At 38.8% G+C, this 24,018-nt stretch overlaps 1 protein-coding gene across 2 annotated transcripts in view; it reads right to left on the bottom strand.

Moving 5' to 3' along the window:
• Positions 1-2,758: 2,758 nt before the first annotated feature.
• The window catches only part of LOC121963002 (E3 ubiquitin-protein ligase Midline-1-like), a 68,322-nt gene continuing 47,062 nt past the window's right edge, over positions 2,759-24,018 (bottom strand). For both annotated transcript variants that reach the window (XM_042513358.1, XM_042513357.1), the window contains exons 3-10: positions 19,814-19,909; positions 13,825-13,932; positions 11,343-11,491; positions 10,630-10,757; positions 9,314-9,457; positions 6,126-6,287; positions 5,672-5,879; positions 2,759-5,582 (exon numbers count right to left, since the gene is read on the bottom strand). In XM_042513358.1, coding sequence (XP_042369292.1) covers positions 5,234-5,582; positions 5,672-5,879; positions 6,126-6,287; positions 9,314-9,457; positions 10,630-10,757; positions 11,343-11,491; positions 13,825-13,932; positions 19,814-19,909 — 1,344 coding nt within the window. In that variant the 3' untranslated portion in view covers positions 2,759-5,233. The remainder of the gene's footprint in view (positions 5,583-5,671; positions 5,880-6,125; positions 6,288-9,313; positions 9,458-10,629; positions 10,758-11,342; positions 11,492-13,824; positions 13,933-19,813; positions 19,910-24,018) is intronic.

Raw genomic sequence — 24,018 nt, 5'->3', positions numbered from 1 at the left:
TACAAACACGATTATTGTTATTGTTGTGACCCACTCCGTGAGCTAAGCAGTGTTTGAAAATTGCATCATATCTCCTTTACATCAGCGAATGTGTGGTGTGGCTGGTGCTTTTTTCACCGTTGATCCTATAATTAGTGTCAAATTGAATGCATGTGGATTATAATGCTTGTTGTACCCGCGATTGTGTTCACAATTCTTTTTATTTACTATTGGCCATTATTCTTTAATTGTCTGAGTTTTGACCGCTGATTGTGGTCTATACAGAGGAAAGTGATTATATGATTAGAATTGATAAGCCGTTGTACATGCAGGCTGGAAATGTGTCTGTAGAAAAGGAATTTGTTGTTGGTTGCTGTGTTGTCCTGTGGAGTGATTTCTGCAGCAAGGATACATAGATATAGAATACATGCACAGCTCTCCCAGGAGCACAGAGGCTGTGTCTTTAGGAGTCCTGTCTCTCTCTTTGTGCTGTAGCTAGGCTGTGAAAATCCCCTGGGGAAGGCAGAGCCCCCAGACTGCCCATACAAGTGCATGGTTAGCAGCACAAACAGCAATGTACAAAAGTGGGACAGTGTTTGCCTAAAGGAGTGTGTAGTGGTCTAGTGAAGGAAGGTCAGTGGTTCAAACTCCCATAGGGAAAAGTTGAACCAACAGTTTCTGCTTCTTGCTAAAGTCTATTCAAGGTGCCCTTGAGACAAAAAAAAGGCCCGAGTCCTTTAAGCTGCTGGACCTTCACAGGTCTCAAGTGTGAATATAGTGGTGTGTATGTGAACCAAGGTTGTGTAGAAAAGACAACACACAAGCTCAGCAAATCCTTCGCTTGACAAAGGTTAATATAATAGTTGGGCCTCAACCTTTTGCGGTACATTTGAGCTGAGCAGCAAAATCCCAAGAGACATTAAGTTACTGTATTGATTGTTTGAAATGTCACACAAAGTGTTGTATGTGGACACAAGAGGGTTAGTAAGCATGTTTAACTGCTGAACTTGGCTCAAAATGGATTAAGTTGGTGGAAGAGGTTAGAATTTAGGTCCTGGGAGTTTTAGTTGTATTTAAGTAAATGCACAATCTGAAGGCATACCTCCATTGCAGTTGGCCAAAAAGGAATTAATTCTTTCGTGTCGTGTCGGAAACAAGTAGACAGGTCACTTAAGAACAGAGCTGTGGCAAACGATGTACTGTATATGAAAAGATGAAAAGTAGTTCCAGTGACACTGAAGATAATTGCTCTCTATAGACATCGACATATCAAGAAATGTCACAGTTCACGCTCGGTTTACTCCTTTTGAGAAGCGAAGATGGCCTTATATTGTGACTCATGATTTTTTTTATTTTCTAATATGCAATGGGTATAATTGAGTCATGGATGTAACACTCTGAAACTGGTTATGATAACACATTGAGATAATTATAGTCAGTCAGGAACCCGTTTTTTTTTTGTTTTTTTTTTTAAGTTTAGATTCCTCCTCTCATGCAACACAATGTATTAAACAATTTTAGAAAAAGAAAGTTATACATAAGCATCTATGCATAGTGCGTATCTCATGGCTGCAGTTATAGAGAGAAGCACTAATGACTGGTATCAGTGCTTCTGTCAACAACAGAGAGAAGTCTGCCCATACTATCCACCATATCCTCTGTAACAGAGGGTGAATTACAGGGAACCACCTCCATTATTTGCGGATGGTGACCTGTAAATTGTCTTTGTGTCCTCTTATTGTTTGCGCAGTGGAGCGCTGGGTAAACTCATTTTGCCCACTCACACTACTGAACCGTGTGAGCATCACACACAGGCTTCAGCTAATGCTAGCTGTTCAGCAGCAAACCCCCACTGACACTTGACCCCTAAGAACAACTGCTCCTGATAAAATCAGGAAGAGCTCCCGATGTCCGCTGGAAGTTTACGTGATAAATTCAACAACCTCCTGCCTCAGGAAATTCATAAACTCAAAGTGAAGTTAACAAGTTGAGATTAAACCTAGAGTCACAATTGCATCTACCTGGATGATTCATCATGTACAAGAAAAAAGTACAGGGACTGATACAGGTGCTTTGATGCCCTGTGAAGCATCGGTATCTATTGTAGGTAAAGTGTCTAATGTGGTTATAAAAAGGATAATTACTACCGATGGGCATTTTAGGTAATTCACATATGCAAGTACACACACATATTATAGAGAACTCAGGTGCTTGCAGAAAAAAGAAAAAAAATCAAACCTCAGAATAATAATATAAATTTGCCAACAACGGAAAACAAGTGCAATTTGAAATTCATTCAGCATTTATTAAACAACAGCCTTCAATTTGCCTATTAAACCATCAATTCAAAGTTGCCATGAGAAAACCAACTCTCTGTTGCTGTTGTTATGTAAGTTAGATGCAGCACTTCAAAACTAACTAATCATCTATGACCCTTTTCACATAAAAGTAATCACATCATCCATTGTTAATAAAATAATATTCATTATAGTAGCTTTAAATGTCCAATGATTGACACTGTCTAATCTGAATTTGGCTTGTAGTCTAAAACTGAGAAGAACAGCACAGTCATGCTTACAGCAGTGAGTGCAATGTCTTCCTCAAGGACACCAGTAACTTTACACAGACCAAAATGCCATGGTCTTAACTTATTGAATTTGTGACTGCTTGAATTTCCTCAAAATAAGATCTTTGTTTATCCTTCCATCAGAAACGGCTCCTGGCATTTCACCCCGTCCTGCTTTTATGAGATCGGCTCTTGACATTCTCACCCCGCTGTTTTGCTTCACTGTATGAAGAATTGCACACTTTAATGTGAAAAGGAACAACGTTTATTTTTTGACCTTCTCATAGATTTATCTCAGACAACAGTGATGCAAGCACTCATATCTTGTTTTCCATAAAAATGTTCACAGAGACGGAACATATAACACCATGGTCATAAAAAGTTCAAATGGAAACATTAAATTAAGCACTACATATTTGATACAATGATAACATACAGTTCAATTGATTGCCAAGGAAACACAGAATTAAAGAAGAGATTTGTTGTAATTATTTTAAGTGTACCAGGTATTGAAACAAAGCGACATTGAGAAATACAACCAAATCTTTGTATTTACACTGAGGAGTGCCTTTTTTTGTCACTGTTAAACATTACATATTACACAATATTGAATTATAGGATATAGTATTGACAACATTCCCTTGGGAGGTTTTGTCGGAAGGGTCTTGACCATTAACAATCAGTGGCTGAATCTGATTTAGGCCATTTTGTCCCTTTTTAAATGGTAAGGAATTAAGAAAAACTTAATAAAGATGCAGCCAGTGACTGAAGTGAAGAGTTTTGTGCACCGTTTTGACACCATAAATGTGCAACAAGTCTGAGGACAGCCCCATGTGCATTGCTTCCTCAATGATACTTAAGTGAAGGATGGTGTGATTCAACCTTTTAAAACAATACTCTGCATGTAGATTTGATTAAATAGAACCTCAGTGTAAAAATGACTTGCAAAACTGAATATATCAGGAATGGAAAGACACGTTTTGTTAAAAGCAAATTAATGATTCTGGAGTGTTGGCACACCAGCACAAATATGTATCACTAAACCTTATTTAATAGAAAAAAAATTCCACTCAACTGTGCATTTTTACCTCTCAGCTCCAATAATAGCCTGGGGCTACAACTCTAACACAACTCCCATATAATGCATCACATGAAATCATAATGGCAGGACTCATAATGGCAGGACTGCTTGCCAACAAAAAAAGAAAATTTACACAATCAGTCAAACAGAACACAACACTTTCCCACAAATACATGTTAATTGCACCAAAATTAATTTTTAAACTACAAAAGCATCAATAAATGTGCAAAAACAAGGTCTACATTTAAGGGAATTCTGCATTTAATATTAGCATTATGCTATTTCCTCTCTGTCACTTTTAAAAATAATTCAGCATTTATTAACTTATGTAAAATTTAAGTAAAGTCATCTGAATAGACAGCAATGGCTACTTTGGTTCCTTTTTAATGAAGGAGAGAAAAATAGGGGGAGGTTTGTGTTGAATTTACAAAATGTACATGTTATTCTGCTCTTTCCAGCAACTATGACTGATTAAAGTTGGGGTAGTTTATATGTATATACTCATATTTCTTTTCATGTGTGTATGCAGTGTATGTATTGGTATTTTCAGAGACTCTCAAAGTGCTATATTTGATAAGGTGGTGTAAAAAAAAAGAAAAGAAAAGAAAAAGAAAATTAGAAATTGATTTGTGGCTTGTTTCCTAGTTGCCATGGTACAAATGCACCTATCGTGGCCCAAAGTGCCTCAAAGTAGGAATTTCTGGCTCAACTCTGTCCATTTATCCTGGTTTCTTCTAGACTTACTCCAGCATATTGTCTTCTATCCAGAAAAGGTTTTACTAGGAGTCAAAGATGGCATGAAGCGGTGCCATATTTGCTTTTAGAAATCAAAGTAAACAACTGAAAATCACTTTAAAAAAGCGCAATAACATAATACTCCAGGCATCTCATTTTTTTTCTTGGCAATTTAAAGCTGCACTAGGTAATTTTGCAGTGTAGTAAATGTTACGATAATTTGGAATGATAAAATTATCTCTACTTACATGCTCATTACTTTTTTAACCAAACCAGCCGGTCTGAGATGACACCCCGGCCTGGTGTTGCTCATTTAGTGGTTACTTCAAGTAATGCTGTCCCGCACCAGCAGTGTTGCTGTAGAAATACTGCACGCACTCTCTGGTGTCCCCCCAGGAATTTTGAGCTGCAACCTCCCTTTAGCATTGTTACCTTAATGTTAGCTCTGTTAGCACCAGAAGCAGTGTCAGCATAGCTAGTGGTGCTAACATCATTAACAATTCAAAAGGGGTTTTGCAGCTCAAAACAAAATTGCTTAATTATTGGGGCGACCAGATGGTGGCCTTCATGTTTACACAGCAATGGGACCAGTGGTTATTGTAGATGAGCGGTGCTGCTAGCTAGTTCCCAGAGTGGCTAAGACTAGCTAACCAGTGGAGACCAGAGGGTGGGCAGTGGGCACCATTTTCCAGCATGTTGACACAGCTGTCTATCAACAAAGCTAATCATACCCATTAGTTGTTACTGTTAGGAAGGGTGGGACTTTCCTTGGTTCTCCGTAAAGGTAACATTTTTCACAAATCTTGCCCAGTGCAGCTTTAAAAAAATAATTAAGACCAGTTCATGCTGATTTATTCTTGTTTATATAGTTCTCAGTTGTCGGGCTCCAGTCCCTCTAGGTGGTCAGGGATGGGTAGACCAGTGAGAATCGTCAAACACTTATTCCACACGTTGAACACAGGACACACAGGCTGGACGAAAGACACATGGAATGTGTGCAAGTGCTGGGAGCCCACAGCATCGTAGAAGGTCACGTACCCGGCATCGTAGTCCAACAGGACCCCGACACGTCGCAGGTGGGGCGAGGGCTCGATAGCCAGCTCTTTGCTGTTGTGGCGAACCACCCAGGAGTTGTTGCAGCGGCAGAGCACCCAGGAGGCTGAGTTCTTGCCGATCCACTCGTGCTTGGGGGCTGATTTGTAGGCTATACCCACAGCGTACCTGAGAGGGAGTTGAAGATTCTGTTATCACTGAACCTGAAGTAGACTCCAGGAAATTCTGACTAGAACTTGTGGGTAAATAAAACTCACCATGTGCTCCCTCCAATTAAAGCCTCCCAGTAGTGACGGCCGCTGTCGATGTAGACATTCCCCACCACGCCGTAGCTGTTCTGGCTGGAGAAACGCTCCTGGCTGTGGCCTTTCTTGGATGTGGTTTCATCCCGTTCCACTGTCAGGTTATCGTGGGACACCTTCAGCTTCTTGTGGGCAGACTTGGGGTCCAGCTTGAATGGCTGGCCTGGTAGAGGAGGAAATGAAAAAGAAATTGATTTTGAAATGTATTTAGATCTATAGCAGGCAAGTTTCTTTACAGAGCAGCTCGTTTATTTTCAGTTAATTGACTCTCATATTTACAGAAGGAAAAAAAAATATCTCAAGCACAGCAAGTGAAAGCCAATAAGTTACTTCTGTGTGACTGTTTGAAAATGAATTTTAAGCAAAGGTCGATCCAATATGGAGTGTTTTCTGTCATTTTGTTGCTTACTGTTGGTCTTCAGAGTCCCCGGTTCACTGCTTCTGCTTCCCGCTTGGTTAATGGCCTTGACAACAAAGATATACTTGGTGCCACTCTGCAGACCGTGCACTGTGTAGTGGTTCTGCTTGATGTTGGGAACAATCATCCAGCTCTCCAATGAGTTACACAGACCTGTGAGGAGAGGGGAAAGGAGTGGAAGATAAGGAGGAAGAGGCACAGATGAGAAAGAGGGATGATACAGCGTGCAGTCTGGTACTTCAGGGAGAAAATATATTCAGGATTTCACTTGTTTAATTTTCCTAAAAATGTATTTTGAGGAGAAATCTGTGAAAAACATATTTCGCTGTGGACACTTTCAGTGTAAAAACCTTCAAACAGGAGAACAACTATTCACTTTAAGTTTCCTGGAGAGTAGTGATGTACAGTACAGCAGTGTAAAAGGATGGTGTACTCAAGAAATGGTTGTGTGTGAGCCTGCGGCATTGGGAACAGGCGAGAGGGTGCAAAAAGGCACCAGAGGGAACCATTCACACCTCGTTGGCTTCATAGCTGCACTATGCTCTCTCTGCTTAGTGTGTGTTTTATTCAGTGGCACTACAGAAGTGCAGCACCACCTCCTACGGCCACATCTACACTTCATTTTAGGCCTCTTAAAACCAAAATGATCTCTGTACACACGAGAGTTTTTGTACAGAGTTAGAATTAATCTCAGTCCATACTAACAAACCTGAAAATGCTGGTGCAAACAGGAGGCAGATTGTCTACTCTGCGGTTGTTTGCTCAGTTATCCAAATACCCATCATCAGAGGAAGCGATGGCAATTAGAAAGGAGAACTCACAGATGAAGGATGAATTCACATTAGGTGTGTAGGCCTAGCTGTTTTCAAACTCAAACTTGTTCAGCAGCATTTTCAAGGCGTTTCCGAAATGGCAAAGCATGATGCTAGATATGAGCCTACCTATATTTTGTGTTTTGAAACAAAAATGTGTAAGTGTGGATTAAGCCAAAGGCTAACAGAGAGTATTTTCCATCCATGTCATAGCTTAGTTTGTAGGAAGGTTTGTTGGCCACCCAGAATTGAAAATAATTTCCCATAAAAAGCGCCTTAAATTCTCTTTTTAATGTTACAATATTGCATGAAAATGTGTTTTATGCCAACAGGGTTAATGCCATGAAAATCTTAAGAATTACAACCCCAAAAATACTTACATCAGCTAAATATACTTTTTTAGTAGAATTAAGACAAATTAGGACCTCATGATCAGATATTGTGTAAGTAAGGTGGATTGTTGAAACTTCACCATTAAAGTAACAACTGCTACTCTTCCTACTGGTGAATTATAAAAGTACATACATTAAAATCAATCACATAGTGATCGACAAACTCTCTTTGTCTTTCCTATCATATTAAGACATATTTCCCACAGGAGATCTTATCCAGAGGGCTGTACTGAACAATTATTCATCAGAGTTAAGGATGTTGTTTTTGTGTTTTTATTAAATCAACATTGGGGGAGTTTCACTTCCTGCATAGTGATTCATCTGAATTGCTCCAGGGGGAATTTTTTCCGGGTGCGTGATGCCAACAGCAACACCTCTGACATTATCGGATGTGGAAACAGGAGGTGAGGAAAATCGCAGCCTCTCTTAGAACAGCAGCAGACAGGGATGTGAAAGAAAGGGGGAAATAAATGTCACATTAGCTTAATGGCTGTCGGTTAGCAACATGCTTTAAACTGTTATGTAATGAGAAGGCATTGGCAAAGATGTAACCTCGGGAAATGGGAAGAAAGATATAAAAGAAGGAAACTCTAAACATACAGAGCAGAAGCAGAAGGAAGGAGAAAGAGAAAGAAGAGGAAAGAGACTTCAAAAAGAACCTTTCACTCTGTCAGTGCTACTTAAACCTGAATGTCTTGCATATATAGTCATAACAACTTTGTACATCCACTGAAGTCTTGTACTGCTCCATACCCAGTGTGAATTCTCTGCTGTACCATTGTCAAATCTCATACTCCTTTTATCCGTCACAAGCTACAGTCGCTTGATGTGTGACAGTATCTGAGGGTGATAGTAGCATAAAGGCTAGAGGCTTCACTTCAGGAGGTTCCACTTCCACCGCTATCTCAGCTTTTAGGAAAGCACTTTAACTTCCAGCTGCCTTAGGGGAGCTAGTGGCCACTAGTAGAGCAGCATGATTGTGCTGAACAGATCTCAGGTCTCTTGATCGATTTTTTTTTTTTTTTTTAATTACTAGAATTTTTATACTCCAGATTCAATCAGCTGTTTAGTTATGATGTTGATTTTGTTTCTTGTGGTTTAAATGCTGTTTCAAAGTGTTCTCTAGTTGACTGAGTTTCCGTTTCTTTGCCACATTTAGTTGGGTGTCATGTTCATGTTTCACATTTTTCCTCTTGGATTGGTTGTTATTTCGTCTTTGGCGACTGACATATCCATCTAGTCTTTCATTGTAAATCTTGTAAACTGCAATAGTGCTTTCTCAGAACAGTTAACATTTTTTATGTTGACTGAAGAAACGTTCGTTGTCGTGTTGTTAGATCCTCTTTTTTGCATGTCAATCTCATGCTTGCTCGGGGCAATTTTCATGGTAATATTTCTGTGGCTATGTTACTGGCTATGGCAGAACATGAAAAGTCCCTGTTTTTAACTTTGCTTGCAAAACACCACATCTGTGTGAAACAACAAAAATAATATGAGATGTGGCTTGACACCCCAAAGCTGCTAAAAAGCAAACAATTAGAAACAAGATGCTAAATACGGTCCCAGAAACCTAAAACTACATTGATTTCCTTTCTTACTGAGCATTCACTCTCATCTGCACATACTCTGTGGCTGCCAAGGGTGCCACTTAGAAGGAGGTGCCAAAATTGCACCTTTTTTTCTCAATTCAAATATGTGGAGCATAAGACAGTTGGACTGTATGGGTACCTCCAGTTCTGGCCAGGCAGTTAATGGTAATGGGTTTTTCAATAAGTTATTGTTAGCTAATTTTATGTATTTGTGTTGATCTCTCATTAGTGCTTGCTCTTGTTTGTTGTAAAAACAATACATAGAGAAGTTATTAAGATAATGATAATGAAATGTTTTAAGTTTTTGGAAGGACAGGGTGGCACAAGGGGAAGCTTTCCTAGGGCACCTAGGGCAGAATTTCTACGTCCAGCACTGTACTACTTACTGGCAATGTTAGACTGTCCAGTGAAGATGGCGTACTGGAGCTCATAGGACACCACTGTGAACTCATCATCAGACGTCCAGTGGACAGAAATGGTGTCGTAGGAAGCCGTACACAACTCTTCCCTTATGCACGGAGCACTCGGAGCTGTGGAGGGTGAGAAAAAATGTGAGTGTCATCCAACAAGATCTAATGCTGATAATTTCAATTGAATGTAGTTTTAAATGACATTATTCCCAATATAATAACATAGTCAAAGGTTGTCAGTTGGTATAGCAAACAGTAGCCCCAGTTAACCTCATACGTAAGGCTTCATTACACACAGGATTGAGGATGTTCTTTCCACTAGAGTGGTAGGTTGAGCATTAAATGCAGTGCGGAAGAGAAAAATAAAAAAAAAAACATGTATCCTAATATTCTCCTAAAATGCTGCTCACATTATCACATCTGGTAGAGTAAATATCGCATCCTTTAAGCATTAACAAATGTGAGTTGTTACATAACCTAAGATGCTAGATTGGCTTTCTTACACTCACAAATTCATGTTTTATGTGCTATCATGTTATAGCTCCATCGCGAAATAAATGAAACAAATCCTTTGTGTATTCAAAGCATGGGGCCTTTAGAGGAAGGAGAACGGACTGAGGTAAGAAACAAAGATACAAAGGCACAGCTTAAATTGATTGTAAAGCCACTTCCTATCTCTTTCTGTGTCTGTCACTCTCATCCTCTCCCGAGCCTTCTGTCATGAGTGGCTGCACATAGTGGAGTGATTCAGACTGATTCACTTAGTGAAAAGGCCCTCCAGCGAAGCCCTCATGCATCGCAGAGAATAAATACGAGCCAGCCATTTTCACAGACCTTCAAATCCACTACACATGATGCCTTGTTTTCGGCCCTGCTCATAATTCGTACTGTGACATTTTGATGGGTCCATGCAAATGGGACATCGGAAATTAATGTTGAAGATTAATTTTGGAGTTAATAGGCTGAGGCCTGGTCTCTTCAAGTGCTGTGCTTGAAGATAGCAGAGACTTCAAAAGAATTAAAGAAAATAACAAAAGATGAATTTAAATCAGGACTCCACTTGTAATTAAAGGGAATGTTTGATTTCATGGTCAATGTGGAATTCAATTAAAGGGCTAGACTGTTTGACAAAAAGTGACATTTGGTGTATGATTTTTACCTCAAAGAAAGTAAACATCAGGTGGTCTATGATGCACATTAACTAAAATGCCCACAAACTTTGTCTTCAAATAAGTGTGAAATCAATGAATGTTTGTCTGAAAGGAAAGACTGACGAAAACATGAACGTTTACCTGTAAGGTAATCCAGATTCTCCAGCAACTTCTTCTCTCTGGTGAAGTCCAGGGCAACAGAGTCAAAGGTGTCTGTTAGGTGTATCTCAGGGATCAGCACTTGGGTCGATGCAGTCGCCATAGAAACCCTTTACCAATCGAAATTAAACAGGTTGTCAAATTTAATTTCTGCAAGTGTTTATCATTATCTCCAAAACAGAAGAAGAATTAATAAGCTACGAGAAGGAAAAACAAGGAATAGGAATTTTAGCATGCTTATCTGATGGAGTAAAACAGATATAACACATTAACAAACTGCTAAATAGTTGCTAAATTAAATTTACTGAATCTGAATTATATCAGCCTCCTAATTAGTGATGCTGTGCAGATTAGATTCTGATTGAAACACTACTTTTGTTTGAAGCACCAAAGGATAATGATTTCTTTTTATATCACTCACTCCTGAGGATGCACATATTGGACACCGGGCTTCGTTTTCAATTGCCAAAACAATTAGTCAGAAAGCTTGAGCAGGGAGTGGAATAAAATTAGGCTAAATAAAAGATATATTGCCTCTCAACTTGTCTTTGCTGGTGGGGAAGTCAAGTCCAAAAAGTTCTCAAATTGTTTCTCAACATAACTGTGTGCACTCTTTGCCCTTCCCCTAAAGCTAGACCTTGGTTTGCTCAGCCAAATAATTTCGACATGCAGAACCAACGTGTGGGCTATCTGACCTCTCGTTGATGCTCTTGGCAGTTTGCAGGAAGCGAGCATGATCGGTTTCTTTCAGTGTTTGATCAGCTTGCGTGATGAGAGCGGTGGACCTCTCGATGCACTGCTTGCAGTTTGAGATCTGTTGGGCGAGCTTCCGAATCCTTTGTGCCTGAAAAGGATAGCAAATGCAAAGTGAAGTCTGAGAACAGTGCTGTTCGGCTGGATCAAGTAGTCAAACCAAGAATGCATGAAAATGCCCTCAACCAGGTTGAGATGTTGCAGACGATTAAGGATGAGAACATAATCATAGCTGACAACAGGAAATGACCCAAAACATATGGGAGTTTATTGGTACATGGAGATGGATGTTACATTTTGAAGTCAGCTATACATGAAAAGGTCAAATACAAGGTTGACTGGCGCACATGTATTTCTTCATGTTTTCTTAATTGGTATGAACATCAAAGCCAAAAAAATATAGCTAAGGGCATAAATGCCTCCAGCCTGCTTACTGTAATTTCAGGGACTGGAAAATGATTTGTTTTGACCTTCCCACTCATTTCTTGTTATGCCTCTGCACAGGTGACAGTGATGGCCTCAGACATTGTTTTTTGGGGTGTCTATCCATTCATGAGTCCAATTATCATAAAAGCAGTATTTTAAGAACCTTGAGGGAATTTCTTCCAGTTTGGCACAAACAGCCACCTGGGCTCATGTATTAACTGATTATATTGTATGGTCAAAGGACAAGGTCGCTGTGAACTAGCGTCTGTCTCATTTTAGTGAATGAGTAACACATGGGGGTGATGGAGTTTCTTTGAATTTAGCACAAACATCTGCATATTTCTATTAGGGACAAAATGATGACATTTTATATCCAAAAGAACGACTTCACTGTGCCATCATAATGTTCTGCAAAAACACTTTTTGGCCATATTTCAACAAACTCAGATCAGAATGAGAGGTATTTGGTCAGATAGTGAATCAGTGACACTAATCTTGACAGACATGGATGTAAACTGTAACTTGTTGGTGGCGGAGGCACAGAACCATGAGGATGTAATTCTGTTTGTATGTGTTTTTGTTAAGATGCCCCAATTATCTTGTAACTGTGAAGATAATTGAACCAAATACTTAAAGGTTAATTCTTTCTCTGTTGTTGCACAAATGAAATATATTATAAGGGTTAGAATGTGCAACTAAGCTTGATACAAAAGTTAAATATTGAAAAAGAAAGAAACAGAAAAATGATGAAACTACACGAGTTAAGCTTCTTCCATGTCCCTGCTAGCACTATATTTTCTAGGCATGCCAATGATTCTATTGCACGCAAATCTGGGATTTCATTTCCCCTTGTTTGCCCCCCAGTTCCATTCCCTCTCCCTTCAGTATGAGCAGAGATGTTAAGAGACAGATTGAGGTCAGTGGCTGGATTGAGGTTAAAGGACATTTCATCAGCAGTTCGGCTTGTAAAGAACACACAACACTGTAATCTCAGTCCAAATCCATTGAAAGTTGCAAAGTCCTTATTGTGTTTTAAAAAATAAGGACGACTAACTAAAACCTGGTCTCAGAATAGAGCATTTTTTATTGTTATTGATCATGATTGAGCACTTTTTCTACAAAAAGCATTTGTAGGAATCTGCTGGCCTGAAAATAAATATCTCTTTTTGCATCTCTGTCTTTTCTGATGCAATCCTAAAAGCTAAAAGCGCACATTACACGGTGCAAAAAAATCCCTGTTGGGTTCCAAGTCTCATTAAATACAGCTTTAAAAAAAAAATCATCCGGGTTTAGAGAACAAGTACATGCACCATCCCATATGCTCTGGGATCTACTTTTGGCCAGTCGGAGTGTTTTTCCCGTCTGTTCGGAACGTGTTGAAGGGTTTGCATTTTAGGCAGCTGAACAGTTTGCCGTCTGTTCCTGATATAAGGTCAAGTGGCTGTAACGGAAGTATTGCATTTGACACAATAATGGGATCTGATGGTAACTCGAAGTGTTTTCAGTGTATGTGTTTACAAAGACATGAATAAAGGTGAAGACATTAGCCATCTGTTGCAATCCAAACCTTTTGACTGTGAATGCCCGTCACCCAGATACGGATTTGTGCCACGTTTGCACATTCTATTTAGAAATCAGGGAGTTAATTTGCTTTTTTTTAAAGCACATGACTGTAGAATTTTAGATCTATTAGATGAGACAGAATATGCCCCTCAGTGATCATTATATCTGTTGAAATGGTGATGGAAGAAAATAGAATGTTTAATCATTAAGGAATGAAGTAAATGAGTAGCTACAAAAACGTAATTAGTGTAAAGCATCAAGAAAGTACATTATGCTGTTTGTGGTGGAACAACAAAGTTGATATTGGGTCCTTGGTAGCTGGTTCACTGTGTTTCGACTGGGAAGATGAAGTGAAAGATTTAGAAAAAAACAGCAAAGGCAAATACATAGTATCTGCTATCACACTCCTCGCCCCCTGTTGAGTGTTCTCCTCACCTTCCCCTCCTTGATCTTGTTGCCAATGATCTGCCTCCGCTGCTGAATAATGTCAATCAGGACATCACACTCCTCCAGCAGCTTGCCCTCCTGGCGGGACGCGTTCACCTGAGAGCATTAGATAAACAAAGAGATTGATGGATGCTGAGACGACAGAGATATAAGTTCAATGGGTCCGCATCGTGTCAGTAGAGGGACAGGATGTCATCTTCATCATCTTCGGCCCTCCTATCTGAGGTGAACACTTGAGGAAGATGAGGCATATTCAGTCATTTTTCCTTCTGCTGGCTTGAGAGCTGAGTGACAAGTGAAATAAGCAAGAAAGCTCAGTGGTTGTTAGAGAGCAGACATGACACTCAGCAATGTGCTCCAGAACCAGACTCTGTCTGGGGCTGTCTCTGAAATCACACCCTATTTGCAATAAAGTGCTCTATATTTACACTCCACCATTTTTCTTTTTCTCTGTAGTATCTTACTTCTAGGGGTGAAATGTAGTTACTATATAGTGCAATCAACAATCCCCACAATACAATTCAATGTAGTGCATTATATGGATGCAAAAATGACCATTGTGAGACCCCACAGTTGCAAGTGGTGATGCAAAATGACAATGACTGGTAAATCTGAAAACTCAATTTACTGTTCACTAGAACGGTATGTTGTCCAAATGTACCATTTTTCTTAATTATTATTATCTTAGGTACCATGGAAATACTTTTTTTAAATAGTAACAGCAATAACAGCTTATCAATATTCATTAGAAAAAGAGGCAGCACAATTGATTTACAATGTAGCTTCATCACACTCTCTGTTTACCTTCCTTCAACTTATTACCTGAATATTTAGTGTTGCTATTGCAGAATTTGCCAGCTAACATAATGTTAATGCTAATGTAGCCATTAGCTTCATCGCCCAAAGCAACAATAAGTAAAATTACAACTACTAACAGTCATAGCTATGGCACAAGTTATATTGTGAGAAGTATGTGAACATCTTTTTTTCTATCATGTGTTCCCAGCAGGCCTCTATAAACTCCCAAATGAAATCATGAATGGATTAAATTAAATCTGGGTTGATGTAGGTTAACACTTTAAGGTTATATAATATACTTTAGAATGTGGAAACTGGCTCACCTACCTGTAGATTAAGACCATGCTTCTCTAAAAACATAGTTTTGGGGCAATGGGTACAAACATCTTCTTGGCTCAAAGCCAAACACTGATGTCATCTAAACTTTAGGAAAATGATTGGATTTATTTGAAAGGTATTAGGAAAATGCAGCTGATGCTGCTGATTACATTCAGGGTCATTCTGCCATGAGGGCGTTTAGAGGAAAAAAAGTGAATTCAGCTGCATTCTCTGAGGTGTTTGATTCACTTGGAACATTTACAGACTATAAAAGTTGTTCGGCTCCAATAATGAGACTGCAGGTCCTTACATAATGTGTTATTTCTCATTGTGGACATTTCCTAGCGCTCCATTTCAGCACCTTGTAAAGTGTTTTCTTGCCGCAGCAAAGCGATAGCACAGGGAGCAATGAAAGGGATGTCTGCTGTGTGCGTTGCCAGGCCAACAAGTTAGTTCATAATCTCTCTCACACACATATGCATGTTGACAGGTGTTTTAATAATGACATCATGGGGAGACATTTTCGTCTCCTCCACAGAGTGAAACAAGGCTAGAAAGGACTTCCTCAATATGCTCAACTTGGCCTTCTTAACAGCATTTCTCTGGTTTTCTGGGCTCATGTTGCCAACAGAAACAATTTGCCACCTGGATTACATCTCAGTACTTTACAGTATGTGAGACATGCTAGCTGAACGCCCTGGCTCCGCTGTATAGAGCTTCGCTGGTGCATCTGCCTTTTCAATGCTGCTAATTGGTTTCTTCGACATCACTGTGACAGCTCATGGGGAGCTTGGAACGTAAAACTGCTTATGCTGTGAAAAGCTTGTATATATGTTATCTCTTTGTGGCATTTTGTACACCAATTAGCACACTTATACAGATCTAAAAATAATGGCGTCTTGGGGGTAGATGCTTCTCTGAATATACACCACAAAGAAAGTTTTTGCAGTTTTTCGGAAGTTAGCTCTTTTGGTCTTCAGGTTTTGCTGTGTTCTTTACTGCACCATTGGGTCAGGAGTAGCTCCCAACAAACAACAGTAAACTAGAGTGGAGCTGTAATGAAAGTTTTCTTGGCTGATTCACTTTCTCTGACATTTCATGACTGTTAAACTCAAGAACACAATGTGAATAAAGATGACGTCCTCTGATAGTGCTCATCTGACTGGAACAACCGCCCACAAAACTGCATATACACGCACACTTTGAATTTAAACATTGTAGTTGGAAAACAAACACAAAAAAAAAATATTTTAAAATTCATGAAATACATTTTTAATAGGCAATATGTGAGTAAGTGGATAACATGGTAAAAATGGTGATAAACTAGCCACACTTTCACACACACGCACATACAGAGTTGGTAACCAGAGTAGATAATGTACAAATGTAAAGATGTGGAGCATCTAATGACAGTGGGCAGACTGATATCAGAGCTGTTTGCTATTCTGTGGCTTTTGCTATGGTTTAAACATTACATTTTCCCTCATTTTTCTTTATTAGGTGCCTTGATGTCACTTTGCATTATATAAACAAACCAATTAACGGCCTCAAATTACCTTTCCTTTGACTTTTTGTGAAATACAATTATACTTGGATTCAATCATGAGTACAAAAGGCAGCAGAGAGAGGTTCAGATAGTGTGTGGCTTTGAATTCTAGAATTCTTCTAATTAGAACATCTTGATGCTATTAGTCAACATGTTGCTAACTGGAAAAGAATGCAAGGATTTGACATGATGTGGTGCAGGGGCAGTTAAGGCATGGTTCACCCATTTGTGCCCACGACTGATTTTGAATTTCTTTGGCTGGAGGCTTAACTGACTGGCTGAAAAATAAGAGTTTCTTATTAGACTGTATAAAGTATTTTGGGCACATTGGACAACTGTTTTTTTTTCTTTTTGCTTTATATTCCATTATACATTTTTAGGCATCTCCAGTTCCTTATTACTCTGTTCCCCATCACTCATCATTGTACACTTTATGATTTAGTAGACTGGCTGTCAAATATGTGTAGATACCTTACTCTTTATATTTCTGTGTACAAAGCCATGCAGACCTCCAGCATTAATCTTTGGCTTCAGTCCACTTGGTGTCTTTGTTACCAGGTTCCAAGTGTTTACACTGATTTGTGGGGGAAATCTTTTCCTACTTGGACTTGAAAATATCTTAAAAATCTGGTCCCTCAGAAAAAAACCAAATTCACTTGTTTTATTTGAGCTGATTTTAGCATCCTCCTTGTGTTTGTAATTTTGCATTTCTTCTCTGTTATGTTTTATTTCTATTTAAACTGTTGTGCTGTCTTGGCCAGGTCTCCCCTGGAAAGAGATGTCCTTCTCACAGGACTTCCTGGTTAAATAAGGGTTAAATACAAAACATCTCGAGTAAAAAACAACCAGTCCATGTTGCCCACAGTGTAAAGTATGATTAGAAAATGTCTGTATATCAGAAAGTACAAGGAGCACAATCGAGCATTTGGCCTCTGTAATCTCTTAACAAGTTATATATTAAAGATGCATACATGCAGTGTAAGAAATATTTATATGGACAACATTTAGTTCATGTTTTTCCTCCTGACTTTGACGATTGAAAATTTTCAATGTAATCTACAGTTAGATTTACTTGCCCAGAGAATGTCTAATTTGTATGTATGATTTTGAAACTTTCAGCCAATCAGAAGAAATGTTGTGGCATTTCCCCCCGTCATACTAAATCTCGTATTCCCTCATCTCGTCCTTTTGGCATAAATGGCACAGATGGTGGCTCAGAGAAACTCAATGTGAGCTTGCAGTCTTTTTTAGAAGAACATCCATGTCTTATTTAATTGAAGTTTTCTCTTTTAAGTATGCATGAACACTGTACAGTTATTACACAGCATCTGGAGTCTCTGAGATGTCAGTAAATCCCAGAAGCCATCTCGAGAGAAACTTGAGAGAGAGAGAAATTAATCTGATGTGAAATATTCAGAGAGCTGCCCATGCAATGCTTTTACTGTGTGACCTTCTTTTTTCTTTTTTTTTTCAGCTCAAATTCACCCCTCCCATTGGCAGATGCATTGCATATCAAAAGTCTTAATTCGCTGAGCTTATATATTTATTTTTGGCTCATAATCACCAGTTTGACATATATTTTCCCATCTTCTACCTGTGAAATATGAGTTTTCTCACCTAAAAACAACATGCTATCACTGTACACTCCACGTGCTATTTTAAGGCTTTAGAGTGTGCTGTGAAGACATACTGTATGTGTGCTTGTGACCGTAATGCATTTGGGAAAAATAGGTCAAGCCATTTTTGCCCTTTCGTACATGCATCATTTATCCGTTTCTGATTTTTAAAGTGGACTGTTTCCTTTTTCTGGTCCTTTTGTGATGATCAAAGCAACAAAAGGGTGTTTTCTTTATTTAAAATTCCTGAATCATCAATATTCTGCAAGCTTAGCTCCCAGAAAAAAAACATATTTGCGTGCTGGTGACACAGAATATGCACACAGCACTTTAGCAGAGAGAAAAAAAATTAAATCTCCTTAATAAATCACAATCCTCTTTGCTTGCAGTTTATAAAGGCCTTGCCAGGCAGTGAGGCTGTTCTCCATTATTTCTCAACTAAGATGTCACTGCCTTTTAACCCTGTGGCATTGCTTTATTTAAAGCTTCTTAGTAGGCCAGTGTAACATGAACAGGCAGGCTTAGCACAGAATTGCCTTCAGTAGAGCTGAATACAAGCAGACATTCACACGCTTTGTTATCCTAATAATAAACATATTTAACAAAAACAGATGTCCTCCACAAATAAAGGTGTTTGCAATAAGACGATAATATTACACATGAAATATATAATCAAATGGCCAAATAAAATGTTGCTGAAGTCTGTTTCCACACCTCATAAGTGAATGCAGAGTGTACATGATACCAGATCTAACATATGTGTTTAAGTTAGGTATCTAAGATACCTAACTTAAACACAGCACTGACTTAGAATTATTTTTGTCTTGGCATTAATATTGCATGGGAAATTTAGTACAACTCTGCACCTTCATCTTCACATCTGAAGTTTGACTTTAAAAAAATACAGTAGTGCTGCAACTGTCAATTTATTTATGGTGTCATGACACTGAAATCTGTGTATTTTACTTACACTGTACATGTTTAAGCCCAACCAGGGACAAGGGTTGAGAAGTTGCAATATCTATAAACTCTCTGTGCAGCACATTAGTTGCATGCTTTGTATTGGAACTATCATAACAATAAATAGATAAATTCAATTTTTTATCGATGCTAAAATGCCAGAAAGCACAATGTCAGAGCCCTTGAGGATTGTAAATTTTTATTTTTGTATGACCCACACTTTAAAACCAAAATGTATTTTATTTCCAATAGAAAACAAATAAACAGAAATGCAGCAAATTTTCTAAGTTTTGCAATTTGTTTGGGTCATAAATTCCAAAAACAACTCATAAATAAAAATAGTTGTTGCGTATTTTTCTGCTGATCAGTTAATTTTTTTTTTAAATTTCCAAATCATATAATTCGATACACAGCCTTTATAGTTTTAGTTTAGCTGCTAAACTTAGCTGCATGCTAAGCTAAAGGATACTGCTGTCAATATTAAGCCATGATGCCATCTGATGACATGCCAGTGGCTTTATTACTAGCAAACAGAAAAGAGTGAATATACAAATTGAGATTCTGCATTTGCAGAACTTCTGCAAAAAAAGGCCAATAAGTAAAAATGTTGAACATCAAATAACTTCTATCCCCATGCAGACTGGCATTGTAAACTCTTTAATTAATGGCATCCCTGACTTTGACTAGTCAGGGACAATGTATGGGTCAGTGGTGACCTCAGAGGTCTATCAAAACCCACCTCTACATGTTGACAAGTCTGGATCAGTTTCCCCATAAGAGACTCCAGCTCGTTGTTCCTCTTTATCAGATTGCTCAGGTTGGTATCCAGGGCTTGCTGTAGCAAACACACACACACAAAAAAAAAAAAAAAAATGCAAAGTGAGAAATGAAGAAGAAATGGTCGAGACATAAATGCAAAGAAACAGACATTGAGTGCAGTGCTGTAAATCAAAGGAGGATAAAAATGCAACAGAGTTTTCATCCTTAGGTCTCTTTGCTTCCACCATCCAAAGAAGTTGTAAGACAACCTCAGGCGCTACATCACAAAACAACAAAAAAGTTTGAAAGGAAGTGGAAAACAACTACATTCAAGAGAACACAAGACAGAATGAGCAAAAACGGTTTGATTCTTCAGCGCAAAAGCAGCAAAGAGAAGCAATGTTTTCCCCTCTTCTTCTTCCTGAGCATCACCAGGAGTTGCACAGTTTTCATCTTCTTTCTGAAGAGGTGCGTTTAGTGTCCACATACCTCTGGACGTGGGGGATACCCCTCATCCCTGTACTGCCTCCTCATCCTGCCCCGTCCAAGCCTCCGACAGAGGAGCCTACTCTAGGAGAGGATGTGACTGGGACAGCCACTCCACTGAGCACCAAGCCATGCGCAAACCCGGCCAAGCGGAAAATTAGGCATCAAAAGCTTCCCCTATGAGAGCACACAGCAGCGCTCTAGGCTAACGAACCGGCAAACAGGTGACAGCACGTCAGCTCTGTCCCCTAACGCTCCTCCCCTCGTTTTTTTTTTCTTCCCTCCCCCTTTTTGCCGCTCTTCATCCACCCGGGCACAAGCTGTCTCCTTTACTTCCAAGATCGTCATATTATTGCCAAGCCAAGCGTGCTTAAGCCCCTCTGATGCCACGTCTCCACTGTCCTGTTCAAAACCGTTTTCCAAGAGAATTTAAACTCAGACTTGGTGAGTGCTGAGATTTCCCGCATGTCCCAAAAACGGTGTTAAGGGGTATTGGAGCAGCAAGGCTGGAATGGCAAATGTACAGAGCCAGAGCCATTAAGGATTATAAGCAGTTGCTTAGGGCCCTCTGGTTTCTGCGGCCCCTCTTTCTTTTTTTCTTTTTTTTTTTATGAAAAAAAAAAAAAAGGAACATCCTAAAAATAAAACTGCCAAGATTTTACAGCATGTTTGCCAATAAATATTACCAATGTGGATATTTTAACCAGTTTGGAATTATTATATGTAGAAGTATTTCATATGGAATCAAAAAATTAATACAATTGAGTTGCAAACCGGGCCTACATTAATTTGTAGAACAGTCATAAAATCCATTTATAAACATGGCACGTGCAATACTAAGCTATTAAAATGCAAATGTATCTTTATTCATTTATTTATCTATTTTTTTATTCATTTTTATTTTTTTATAATTTGATAAACCCCCTGCAGTAACTCTGAAGACCCCCTAGGGGTCGCGAACTCTCTGTTGAAGAACCATGAATTAAATTAAATAATACATTTTATTTGAATAAAATAAGACAAAACTACTTATATGTAGTTTTCCAAACTAGTGCTCCGGACTAAATGTGAATTTACATTTGTGTTTCCTTTTAAAATGTTCTGTTTTCCCTGTTACTAGAAATGTTGCCCTTTGGCAATTTTTGGTAGCATTTCATTCAACAGTGCCCCTTTTTTCTCTCTCATTTAATCACTGTATAGGACTTTGCAAAATATTATATATCTTTTTGGTTTTGTCATGTTTTTTTCTAAATGTAGACATCTTGCACATAACCTTTAACTACTTTTTAGCATCAGTGTAAACATAGCCAGGTTCTGATGTTGTGTTGAGGATTAAAAAGGAGTTACCCCTGAGGGAATATTGAATAAACAAAAATAGTAAACACAGATAGATGGTGGGATTTGTGTGTGTGTGTGTGTGTGTGTGTGTGTGTGTGTGTGTGTGTGTGTGTGTGTGTGTGTGTGAGCTGTAGTGGCACTAGGGGCTTAATGGGTGGCCTTAATACGCTGATGACACACAAAAGCAAAAGCAGCATAAAGGTCTACACGGAGAGAAATATGACGCTGTCATCACCATTATCATCCATGGAGATAAAAATAAACCAGAGCTCTTAAAGGAGGACAAGAATCACAACAGTAAGTCAGCAGCTGTGTCACGTGCAGATTGGTGTATGCAGTGAAATTCATGCATGCACTTAAACACAAAGGAAAACATATTTGTAGTCTACATAACAGCATATTGTAGCAAACAAACAATGTTGAGCACATGAATTGCACTCTGACATGTACACCAGGAAATAACATAAATGCTTTCAGGGATTTAAAAAAAGAAACCTACTGTCAGTCTCCATACCTCTGCGTATTTGTACATTTTATACAAAGTAAAAGGCAAATACCCTTTTACTTGTTCTTTGTGTGTGTTTGTTTGTGGGCAGAATTGAACAGAAGGGGTTAACCCACATCTACAGTGTCCATGCTGCCAACTAGTATCAATCTTTTGAAGCTGAACTGCCAGCCTGCCCGTCAGAGGTTGATCGCCCGACAATCATCCAGCTTGTTTATCCACATCATATCTCTCTCTGCTGCCAGTCCGAGCCGGATTTGTGCCCCAAAGACATAGCTTCTGTATAAAGTTAATCTCTGCTCTGAACCAACTCAGCTAAGCCATGTTGATTTGATGAGTTTTTAGATATGCAGTAAGCCAGTGGATTCAGATTAATGTTGAGCATGGATGCGAAATCATTTCAAACCAGTGGTGGAAAGTAACTAAGTACATGTACTGAAGTAAAGTACTCAAGCAGTATTTTGAAGTTTACCTGACAGTTTTATGCTTATTAAGATACTCTGTTTCAAAGACAGATACTACTGCAAATGAATACTACTGCACATTTTTAATAGTTACTTCGCAGATCAAGATTTCAAATGCAAAGCATTTCATAGGATATTGTTTGTTAGTCTCTGATTATGCCATTAATTATTTCCCCAGGGTCCACTGACAGCACAAGACACATTTTTGAAATATTTTATTCAGATTTCTCTTAAAGGGAAGGCATGGCAGGTTACTCCACCGATGAAAAATAACATTTTTATGGAGATTTTCTTTGTTTGTCTGTTTGCTTTTTTGCACAGGAGTGTAAAAAATATTCATATCCATTACTTTAAAAGCAACTTAATACCAACTGGAAACCATGTTTTTGGTGACCTCCAGTGGTCTTCCAACATTACTGCAGTGATGTACCAGTATACCAGGGTGTGTTGTTACACTGTGACATCACTATTGGTTGTGGTTATCTCAGGTGAAATGTGTAAACTAAAATCAAGTGGAAACCTGAGCAAGTCAGTCCCCAAAATGTTAAAATGAGGTTCTTTGGCGACTGACTTGCTCTTCTTTATAGCAGAAACAAACATGTTACAGCCTGGTACAAAAAACAGTTTTGGTTTTTATAGCTTCTTTTCCTGTTTTTGATAACTATGCAGGGGCAAATTTTTAATGTAATGAAACTTGCAGTTATACATAATGTAGGGCTGCTTTGAGTTGACAAGACACTACCACGGCGTTGGTTCGGTAACATTACCATGGCCTAACCCCAGATTCACAGAGCAAAGTCGTAGCTGTAGCTGTCGCTATTTCAGTGTTTTTTAGTTCATAGAAGTTATTTGTAACATTTTGGCCGCCAAAGTTTTACTAAAAGACCCTCGAAGGAGTTGGCTCTATGTTTTTTTTCACAGTAGGTAGTTTTAAGTCCTGAACCTTGTAAGCCTTTTTTTCACTCACAAACATTAGCATTAGCATTACCAAAGTAAACCATATGTGTAAATGCACCCTGCATCTTGTCCAAATATGGTCACTTCTGGTTCCAACACTCAAAGATGGCTATGGCCAATCTCAAATTTGAGGCTTCACAATGGGAGTCCACAAACCAGTGGGTGATGTGATGATGGCCCATTATTTATACAGTCTATGATAAACATTTATTTCTCAAAGGTGGGTACCCTGCCATGCCTTACCTTTTTAAAACAGAAAGCCTAATAATGACATGGTAGCCGGTCTCTAATCCACACAGTGACATTCATGGCCACTTGGCAACAGAAAAAATTACCCAGTGACTCAACTGTGGGAGACGAGATGACTAGCAAAATAGCTTGAAATGTAAATACACTTCTAAAAATAAGATTTATTTATTAAGTGTGGTCAGCTGA

This window comes from Plectropomus leopardus, chromosome 24, assembly GCF_008729295.1.
Source record: "Plectropomus leopardus isolate mb chromosome 24, YSFRI_Pleo_2.0, whole genome shotgun sequence".
Lineage (NCBI taxonomy): Eukaryota > Metazoa > Chordata > Actinopteri > Perciformes > Serranidae > Plectropomus > Plectropomus leopardus.
This window is presented reverse-complemented; position numbering and strand designations above follow the sequence as displayed.